The 11,343-nt window shown below is 41.0% G+C and overlaps 2 protein-coding genes across 2 annotated transcripts in view; both read right to left on the bottom strand.

Annotated features, from left to right (window-relative positions):
• zbbx (zinc finger, B-box domain containing) overlaps positions 1-627 on the bottom strand; it is a 42,847-nt gene extending 42,220 nt beyond the window's left edge. The window contains exon 1 of the mRNA XM_030765228.1: positions 547-627. Within this exon, the coding sequence (XP_030621088.1) occupies positions 547-627 (81 nt within the window). The remainder of the gene's footprint in view (positions 1-546) is intronic.
• Positions 628-3,037: 2,410 nt separating this feature from the next.
• pdcd10a (programmed cell death 10a) lies at positions 3,038-10,163 on the bottom strand. The gene is made up of 7 exons (XM_030764984.1): positions 9,964-10,163; positions 6,803-6,856; positions 6,275-6,392; positions 5,366-5,492; positions 4,347-4,425; positions 4,030-4,112; positions 3,038-3,656 (listed from the first exon to the last, which is right to left on the bottom strand). The coding sequence occupies exons 1-7, from the start codon at positions 10,051-10,053 to the stop codon at positions 3,575-3,577; spliced, it is 633 nt and encodes a 210-aa protein (XP_030620844.1). The 5' UTR covers positions 10,054-10,163; the 3' UTR covers positions 3,038-3,574.
• Positions 10,164-11,343: the final 1,180 nt, after the last annotated feature.

Raw genomic sequence — 11,343 nt, 5'->3', positions numbered from 1 at the left:
GATAACGACATCCTGGCCATTTGAAATCTTCTTTCTATCAAGCTCAGTGTCAGGACAAATGAGGTTTTCTTATCCTGGTTTACTGAAAAATTTATGGCGTGCCAATTTAATTAGCTCCTGTAATACCAGCCACTGGCCAAAAACAGCAAAATCTGTGCGGTAGCAACAGTAACTCAGTAGGGGAACATTCAGAGATTCACATCAGATAGGGCGTGAAAAATAGAAATAAAAAATAGATTTTCAGAAAGCTCGCAGCAGCCACTAAAAAATTGGAAATAAATATCAGAAATAAACATTCACAATTGCTAGAGAGCTAGCAGAAGGTATTAATGCAGGACTATGCCATGTGTGTGTGCAAACATCTTCTGAATTGTGTACTGACATATTGTACACACACACAGCCTTCCTGTACAGTGACATGACTAATGTTACATACACACACACACACATGCACACAACCTTCCTGTACAGTGACACGACTAATGTTACATACACACACACAACCTTCCTGTACAGTGACACGACTAACGTTACACACACTCTCACCAGGAAAAGACTCTGCATCTTCACTAAGTCAGCCATGCTCAGTCTGCTCTCCAGGAGCTCTGACTTTCCCCTGGTTTCCATGGTTTCCAGTCAAAACACCTGTCAATCAGTGGCTAAAGCAGAGAGGTGAGATCATCTCTGGGGTAAAGGGAAAAAGATAGGGAGGCTTCCAGGAGACAGGACTCCTCTGAGACTGAAACATGAGTTTAGGAAATTTTACTTCACAAAAAGAGTAAAAGCAGCCAAGGATTAGACAGAGTGGTGCGTGTGAGTGTGCGTGTGTGTGTATCAGTAAGTGCTGGAGTGAGGCACCTTTTCAGCTCAGTCTATTTAAGGTTAAGGTTGTGTAATGGTGTAACTGTGTGTCCATGTGTGTAATGGGATGCATCAAGGTTACCGTTTATTCATTTTGTACTCAGTTACCCCAAGACATTCATTGCAATTATAACCGATGCTGCTATTAAGAAATCACGGAAAACTGCAGTTATTTGAAAGGAAATTTCAACTCAGTGTCAGAGCAAGACCTGCCATGAAAGAGGATGCAGTGCATGTGTGAGAAAAGTGTTTCTCTAAAGTCCATCAGTCAGAGTAAAGCTCTCACAGTCCCCCTTTTCTCTCCCCGACGTCGCTATGGCATCAAGACCATAAAATGAGGGATGTAGTTATGAAAGCAGGCAGTGAGGTGGGGGCAGTGTGTTTATGGGGGTGGGGGGTAATCCTGCTTAAGCAACTACCGTTAAAAGGTAGGCAAGCTTTCTATTCAGTCTTTTTTCACACACCCTGTACAAAAAAAATCACCTTACAGAAGTATGGTGGTATCAAAATGATTAGGAATTTAAAAGTTATTAGGAATCTCTGAATTGAAGCATCAGGGCTAAGCCTGGGCTTTTTCTGCCCAGATTATAGTAATAACAACATAATTAAGATTGAGCATGTTTAAACTGATGGCTGGATATTTATGAATATAATGAAATACCAAGTACTCCTCATAATCACTGGTCTCCATGGATGACAAACTATTTGACTTGTCGACGAACATTTCAAACAGAACTAAAGTTGCCATCATTTGAACACAACAAATGTTAGAAAATGGTTAGAAAAAATGTCTTACCCAAAATCTTTTGTGTCCGAAATAAAGTCCAAAATTCCCTCAGTTCTTCTCAGAACAAAGACTACAAGTTTTTAAGACTACAAGTTCAAGTGTAGTCAGAGTAAATCCTCACCCTCTTCTATGACAAACATACACAACTCACAGAGAGAGAGAGAGAGAGAGAGAGAGAGTGAAAGGCCTTGAAGAGAATTAACTGCTAGTAACGGGCAGAGTGCACTAACACACATTCAACACTCTTCCATTCTTTTTTTTTTATTATGCCTCTCTTTCAAAGCTTTGGGTATGTTTCCCAGCAACCAAGGAGCAGGAGAGGTCTGTGTTTGTGCGTCCAAACCGGTTCTTCTCTTTACCAATTGGACACCGGAGAGAAGCTCATCTCAGCCTAAGGCACAATTACCCCCTCACACACACACTCTGCAGGAAGGAGGTGGAGGGAACAGCTTTTATTACAGTTTCCAAAAGCTCCTACAGTCACACTGTCTTCTCTTGAGAGCTTAAAACAGTTGTTGTTTAGAGCATCATAGAAAGTTTTCTCTCTCTCTCGCCTCCAGGGTCATACATATCAAAACAAACTAGTTGTTCAGGGGGGTATTCCAGAAAGCGGGTTTAGTGAAAACTCAGAGTTACTTAACTCAGAGTAAGTAGTAAACCTCCTAATAGAAGAGCCCTATGGCTTTGTATTGCTACAAGAATGAAGCCATAAGGCTCTTCTATTAGGAGGTTTACTACTTACTCTGAGTTAAGTAACTCTGAGTTTTCACTAAACCCACTTTCTGGAACATCCCCCAGAGAACTCCAAGGTATTAAACCTCAACCACACACCACCAAATGACTGGGACAGAGCTATTATCAATCATAAAAGGGTAATCACACACACACACACACACACCCACACACATCTGAAACCCTTCTTTTCCCTTATCTTCTTTAAAAAGGATGCCTAATAGGGGAAAAGGTCAGTGGAATGGAAGTGCAGGCATAAATTTCATAAATAAATGTCATATCACACTGTCGTTAATTCAATAATAAACCAATGTTAATTCAAATAACAAAGCTGAGGAAAAAGCGCACGCCAACACCACTTTCCCCATGCCTCTGAGAAGGGAGATCTGCCCATAGTCCATTTCTCCAGCAGAGCTGCAGAGTGAGGAACAATCTGCATTAGCTGATTACAGCCACTCTTAAAGCTGGCTGAATGTCTGAAATTAGGCCAGAACCATTTCATTAATGACCTTCTTAAATGATTTCTTTTGGATTTGATTGGAGTGAGAATAGATAGAGTAGAACAGATATGCCCTGTGATGCTGTATTGATGCTGTATTTGGCATTTTGGTAAAACCATGACAACCAAAGGCAATAAAACTACAGACAGGTTTTATGTAAAACTTTTCCAGCATGTGCAGCGTGTTTATTTGGAACAGTTCTGCTTAGACAGTTATTAAGTTAACAAAATCATCATCTTATAATTTCCCATTCTTTGAAGCATTGAGCATCAGACAGACAGGCAGAGCCATGGAAAAACAGACAAAAAGAAAAATGGGAGATGCAGTTGTGTACAAAACAGACGAGGAATGTTTTCATGACGTTGTCGCTAAGACTCAGAGTCGCGCTGGGACATTTTGTCTCAGACAGAATGGACAAGCAAGTCACGGGAGATAAGAAGAAAGAGACATAGAAAAATAAAAACAGTCTTGGTGTCCATAAACATGATGGTGAAGTGCTCAGAAGGAAGGAATTTGAGGAAAGACAAAGCTTGCCATTAAACAAAAGAGAGAAATTAAAACTGTTACGCCTCAAGTGGTTTCCCCTTGTGAGGCAAATTTTCATAAATTATACAAGTCCAACATCTTTACATTGTTCATATAAAGGTTATTTTTATGTTCAAAAAATAATGAAAAAACAGAGAAAGAGAACGTCCTATGCCACAGTTTTAAAAGTCTGCAGTATCAAGTTGGTCTGGTGGATAAGCCTGTTGGCACTGATGAACACATTTACTGCCCTGAGAGAGGGAGGGGGGGGAGAGAGAGAACAAAGAAAGGGAAAGAAAAAGCACATATCAGTGTGTTAACCTTTGAAGTCTGTTATTTTTTCCCCCATACAAAGCATATTGATAAATGAGAAGATGAAAATCAAGGTCTATATATATATATATAGTCTTTAACGTCTTAAAAACGCGCAGTCCGTACAGGCCTTTATCATAAACACGTTCAAGTCGGCCACAGAACTTCATTAATGAGCCAAAAATGCCCCATTATGGTTTACAGTAAAACATTGTAATTAATTAAGTACGGTATAACAGATTAAGAGCAGTAAATGTAGAAAGCCCCATAAAGTAAACTTTGAAAAGTTCAGGGTTGTGAAAACTTCCTTACTTTCCGTCTTTGAAGTATGTTTTCAGAGTGTCACTGAAGCTTTTGGAGTACTTCACAAACTCTTTCTTCTGGTGCTCCAATGCCTGGAAAACACACATACACACACACACACACACACACACACACACACACACACACAAAGTTTAGCAGCTCTGTCTCGATAATTGAGCGGAGAGGAAAGGACCGGGGGAAGTGATGATCTTATAAAGCATGCGTGTGTGTGTGTGTGTGTGTGTGCGTGTGTGTGTGTGCGTGCGTGCGTGTGTGTGTGCGTGTGTGTGCGTGTGTGTGCGTGTGTGCGTGCGTCGCTGACTCACCCTTCTGTTTTGATACTGGTATTTCTTAAAAACAGTGTTGACTGTGTCCAGCAGCTCCTTTATGGCACTTGCAATGTCTCTGTTGATGACAATTAGAAAGAATGATCAGAACATTTCTATTGCCCCCCCCCCTCTTGCTGTCTCACACACACACACACACACTCTAACCTGAACTTTCCAAACGTATACATCTTCACCCACTCATGCACAAGTTTTCTTTTATTTCTTCATCTCTCACTGTGTTAAAGTTCTTTGGAAGTGACTCAGAGATGGAAAAGGGAATTTTATGAAAATGAAAAAGCAAAGTGAGTAAGGGCGGGAAAAAAAACACTTCACAAGGAAAGAGGGGAGAATTCTAAGCCCTCTTTTCAGTCTGCTGCTGTGGAAATAAATGTCTGTATGAGGTGTGTTAGTGTTTGCCAGTGTGACACCACACTGACCACGTCTTTGGAGGAGTGCTCATCACTGTGTGTGTGAGTAAGAGAAATTAGGATGAGTAGAGTTTGTGTGTATGGGTTAGAACTAAAATCCTGAGTTCAGCCCAGGCCAGGACCTGTTGTTTTAATGAATTTAAGCGGCTTCCTGAATGTTACAAACTCAGGTAAAGTCTCTACTGAAATCTCAGGCCCGTACAGTAGTCCAGCTGAGGCACTGCTATGCTAAGGCAGTCAGGCCATATGGACATTCAGTCTGTTTGTGCTTGTTCCAAACTGACATGGCTAGTGAAAACAAACATTTCTGCACTGACTGGAACATGGTATCAGCCACTGATTTTCTCACAGGCACAGGTCATCACTGAATCCAGTGTACGACAGCTGAAAAGCAGATATGTAAAACTGTGTATTGTGTAACCAGGCAACTCATAAACGCATACTGTTTTCTATGCATTCTGCTCAAGAACACACCGGCAAATCACAGAAAATGATGCATTATTTATGTATTTAAAATCTGTGGCTAACGCCCCTTAAAAACTGTGTGTGTGTGCGTGTGTGTGTACGTGTGTGTGTGTTTCTCCTTACTTGATTGTCTGTAAAAAGCGTACTCTGTCGTTGATCTCGTCTGGGATTTTGCTGAGGATCTGTTTGAGTGCCCGAGCCCTTTCATTCAGGTCCTGAAATTCTGGCTCCGGCCTGTCAATCATGTATTCTGCCCAATCACAACACACTATCAGTGTCCATAGCAACAGCACAGACAAACAACAGATCAGCTTCACCAAAATGACCTTTAATTTTTCACAGGAATGTGAAAGTCTAAAGCAGGAATTTGCCTATATGCCTCATTGCCTGATCTGCTCTAAGAGGGAAATGCAATTCTTTTCCTCCAACAGCTTCATGAAATAGGAATCAGTATACATCAGAACAGATTTTAAAGGACATGTATTTCAATACGTGAATCACGGAAACCTGCAATGCACATGCACGTTCAACCAACATGAGTCTTACATTTACAATAGACAGATCATGATAGCATTACCCACATAATACCCACACATAACCTTAAATATTAATCAGTTTAATTTTACAGTTCTCATCACACACACACACACACACGATGGTAAAGGATTACAGAATAGAGGAAGGGGAGGAAAGGGGAAAGAGAAACAGAGAGAGAGAGAGATATGAAGGAAGAAGAACAGGCCTGGATTAATGTTGGAGGTAAATTTAGAATTCAAACATGAGTCGTTGGCCAGATTCTCACTGTGTGCCCATGAATTCATTAGTCACATAAATCTGTGAACCTCACAAAAAATGCTCAGCGAGAAGAGGAAATTCAATTATGAAGTGAGGAGAAAAAATCTACCACAGGAGATGCTGCAGTTTTCAGCCATTTGTGGTGAAACAGCACCACCTAGATGTAGGGAAGAATTCAAAAGGCAAGGCACACTGAAATATCACACACAGGTGGAACAAACACACACACACACACACCTTCGACATCATCAGCAGCCATTCGCAGCAGTGACTCAGTGAAGTTAATTTCCACATTCTTCTTCTCCAAAATCTTGAGGATGATGTCCTGAGTCAGACCTGGGTTCTCCTTCTCAGCCTGACCAAAGGGACAGCCAATCACAGAGAAGAGCGTCAGGAGAGGAGAAACACACACACCCTCCACCTCCACACACACACAGCTAACAGAGATCTACTGCCTCACACTTAACACAAGGCCTTAGAGCAGACACAGCGGCTCAAAGTGATCAGCTGACAGCAAGTATGTAAAGACCAACAAAGACAATGTACAATGGTATGAAAAGATAAAGCCTATTGATAAACCCAAAAAACACAGTGACTGACAGACAAACCATTTATTTGATGTCAAGCTGAACAATTACTTGTGTTAGCAAAAAACAATGACCAACCAGGAGCCATGTGACTGGTTTTTGGCCAAGATTCAATCTTTACAGCTGTATTAAATGGAGCTCTGAGTGTTTAGTGTGATGTCAGTGAGATATGACTTACTTTTATAAACGCAGCTCTTAGTGTCTGTGCCGCAGACATGTTCACTCTCTCCAGCTGTACAAAAATACACACACATACACACACACACACACATAATGGGAAAACACACACTCACTGGATCAACACTTTGCAAAGCTTTGGATAGAACATAGAGAGCAACTCCTCAGTGACACATGAAAATCAGAACCTTCCCTGTTCACCAAGTGCAGGCCTTCCTTTCCCATTAAATGAGATCTTAATACACTAGGGCTGTCCCGAATATCATTTTTTGGGCTCCGGTAGTAATGAACAGCAATTATTCGAATATTCGAATGTGTGCCTCAGGAGGGACTCAGCCAGACATTTTTCCCCAAAGTGTTCCCACATTACTTCTTCTGTTTTATTTTAAATATTCGGGTCAGTAGCAACTATTTTCCAAGCAAAGAAAGTGCACTTCACGTTCATGCATACGCACATGTATGCGCTTATGCACGCACTGTAGGCGTTTTCATTAATATGATCTTTTATGTTGGCATTTCCACCGTGCGCGACCGAAAATGTACCCCTGCAGTATGTGCAGAACACAGCTTTTTTGTTTCTACTTCACGTAGAAACGGGTAAGCCTTCTGGAGGTCTTTGGTCAAAACCGACTTTCTCTTCAGCATGATGCTAGCCATTAGCGTACTGATAGATTCTGTCAGACCGAGGCACAAGCGTCCGACCAACAGCCATGACAATGACACATTGATTGACACACAAATAGACAAATCAGTGTTGAATTTGTGGGGTTTTTTTTACTTGGGTTAAGTAATAATGAGTCGGACAGAACGTGATAAACGTCTATGTAAGTGCCGAAAACAAGAATATTATTTTAATTATTATTATTTTTATTATTATTATGGTGGTGAAAACTGGGGCAATTTGGTAGTGAATGACGAAAACCGTGACATTTTAGTGATTTAAAGATATGTCAGGACTCGGGACACCCAGCTTGAAACCGAGACAATCCCGCACCAACCGAGAGGTCTTGTCACCGTATGTGTAACGTTACTGGTTTAACAGTATAATATCAGTCAACTATAAATGTAGTGCAAGAATGTGCTGACAAAATGTATTTTGCAGTTTGCCTTTTATAGTGGCAAAATTTCGTTTTGTGTTCGTTATAATTAAACCACTTCTTTCACGTGGGCACAAAAGGTAATTCTGACTCGCATCTGTATCCACTTGTAACTTTTATCATTCACCAAAGCCTTGAAGCATGCAACACACAACCAAGTCCCGGTGAATGTCGGCGTCGTTTATTTTCAGTTTCATCAATCAAAGTCGTTGTAATTTTACAGAAAAGCGGTCAAAAAGCTGTTTGCTATAATGTGCGCACATGTCTAAGAAAAGCATTCACCTTGAAGCGGCGTCCCAACTTTCTTACCAACCTGATCCCACACATGCGCACCAGAGGATCCACAATCAACCAATCACAATCCACAGTTTGCACTAATCCCGACTCCACAATTTACAGGCAGCACAAAAAATGGCCTAATTCAAACAAAACAATATAAACAAATAACAATAACAATATATGGCTCTTACACCTTTATTGATAGCCTACATTTAGCAAAAAAAAAAAAAAAAAAAAAAACCAAAACAAAACAAAAATCAGAATATCATCCGAATCCCAAAATTGAAAACCGAATGCCTACCCAACGAATGAATATCCAAATAGTTGAATATTCGGGTCCAGCCCTATAAATACACACTCTACAGATCACCCAGCACTGACAGTCAGCATCACACCTCAACACATTACACCAACAGGTAACTGTCTGTGGGCTAGGAATTCCTGATAATCCCGTCAATAAAACTGCACCATTAAGGAAACCTGTGCATGGATGATTTGGACAAAGATGTTTGAAACTGTCTGAAACTTGGTAATGCGTGTACTGTGTGTATGTGCGTGTCCTCTGTAGTTATGCAGATAAATATTTTGCTACCACCTGGATTCTCTGACCGTACTGCACCTGGAATCTCCAGTGTTGATCAAAGACAGTGGCTGCATCATTTCCATTACAAAGTCAGAGCCACTGGACGAGAGTGATTACCACACACACACACACACTCTTTCACGCTCGATGCTGGACAGCTCATTATGGGCTGGGTTATGATGAATCAGACCTGACAATCCATCACCAGCCCTGTCACAACTTTCAATGAATTTTCTTCAAACAGTTTTGATATTCTCCTAATTTCTCATTTCTTTCTTTCTTTTTTCTGAATAGCAAATATCAATATTGTATTATTGCCTCTTGATTTACATCTGGTTGTTATGGGCCTCACACAACTCCATCCAAACTGGTGCTCAAACTCAAGATAATGGCATGGGAAAGACAGCAGAATTGAATGGGATAAGAGTGAGACATGATGATTTTTAAATGAGGGAGGTTACATTTGGGAATTAAAAGTGTCTGTAATAACATTAGACTTTAAAAATAGAGGACGACTCTGAGCAGCTGCTAAAATCAACGTTGGCACGCTGTACACATTTTTAGTGTTATTCAGCTGTTCCTAAGGTTTAAACTGAATATATCTGCATTGTTAGGTCACACAAATGCTAATTTCTGTTTCATTCACTTGCCATTAGGCCGTATAATTTAATGAATTGAATGAATTTCATTCTAAATTTAATATGCCTGGTCTAATACACTCCAGTGGACACCGAGTTTGACCTTGAATGTTAAACAGAAAAGTTTGGTGAAAGAGACATCCCTCTCACTCATACACACAAACGCAGCACACTGGGGCTCCACGGCTGGTACAAACACAGATCTGTCAGTACACTGAGTACTCAACTGATCCTCTCTCACTCAAAGCCTCCCTGCACTGCAGTCTACACTCAATCTGTGTGTGTGTGTGTGTGTGTGTGTCCGCCACTTATTTGAGTTACTAAAGAGTGTCGGGGACATTTACTTTAAAAATACTCATTTTATGCCCTTTCACATTCACTTAGCAATGAAAATATTTTGCCTTTGGATCACAGTGTTCCAATGAGTGAAGAAGACACAATTTAAAAATGGACTTTCAAAATGGTTGTAGGAATCAGGCAGCTTCAGGTATATTTCACCCATCAGTCTCTCAAGAGGAGGACTATCTTCCCTGATTAATAACAGACTGTTGTCATGTTAGCGTACCTCATTGAATACCGGGTACATGACAGCATAGAGTGTCATTGACACCATGGAGTTTGTCTCTGCTTCGTTCTTCATCTCTTCCATGGTCATCCTTGTACGGAGTGCGGTAGGGTGGTGCGTCACTCACTCGCTCACCCACTCAGTCGGTGGTGAGTGCGCTCAGGAGATGGAGAGAGGGATGAAGGGTGGCCTCAAACGGTTCCTGTCTCAGATAAATGAGAGAGAGATTAACTAAAGGTGAGGGTGTCCTGTTTCAGGCCTCGAGAAAGGTCACGGTGCTATAGCATTCAGGAGAGCCGTGACAAACACTGGGTTCTGAGGGAAGATTTTGTCACATGAGACCAGGCTTTAAGATGAATAACGACAGGGACAGTGCATCATCGTAAAAAGGGAGGGAAGGGATATTTCAGTGTCTCAGAACCATTAACCAAGACTGAATCTCTAGAACTGTTCCACCTCATAAGTGTTTTATCATTGGCTTGACTGAGAAGGTAAACATATGGGAAGGGTTATGGGACGAGATCACACTTGCAGTTTCCTTTTTAAGACAACAAAACCCCGATCACACTACAAGGAAACAAAATAGCCTCCATTCTTTCTCTGGGCATAGTATGCCAAGTGTGTATAAGATGGGTTTGCATTTCCCACGTCGGTGAATGCATCTTTGTAAACCGTGGGGATCATAACCAGATGGTTAAATAAACAGATGAATAAATGGATAAAATATATCAATATATTGATAAATAAGCAGCTTATCAGGATGCATAAATCACTCCTGTTGACACAGGTTTCAGTTTATGAAACTGAGTCACAAACGCAAATCCACAGCCATAATCTCCTGTTGTCCCTGCCTCATCTTACAAGCTTTGGTGGCACAGTGGGAGGTGGAAAAAAGAGCCACACGGAAACGTTTTATCTCGTTGACATTCAGCTAGAACATGAGCCACGTCACTAAATACAGTGTTGGCTAGTGTTGCTGGGATTACAGGCCCATAGTGACAGTAAAAGCATGTCCTTGTACCATAAAGTTTCCTGATTACCAAGTTTTCCACAACACACTTTTCTGACAAAGGGCAATCAACACCTGATTCCTGTAATGCTAGGCTAATGCTAAAAGAATCACCGCGGCAACCACAAACACGGCACACCCTAAAGAGCACAGCTTTCACTTTCATATAATGCTTCTTACAGAAAAGAACACCACTATAACCCATTATAAGACGGCCAGCGAGGGCTATATGGCCATTTGGATGCTGCAAAGGGCAAAATGTGTAAACAATGTAACACACAATGTGAAAACACTCTGTTCATTAGCTAGCCTATTATTTTAAGTCCTTAAAAAACACTCCAGCACATCTGTTTAAACTAGGAGCTTTGTTA

The sequence above is a fragment of the Chanos chanos genome, chromosome 2, assembly GCF_902362185.1.
Source record: "Chanos chanos chromosome 2, fChaCha1.1, whole genome shotgun sequence".
Classification (NCBI taxonomy): Eukaryota; Metazoa; Chordata; class Actinopteri; order Gonorynchiformes; family Chanidae; genus Chanos; species Chanos chanos.
The sequence above is the reverse complement of the archived record's forward strand: the minus strand, read 5'-3'. Positions and strand labels throughout refer to the sequence as shown.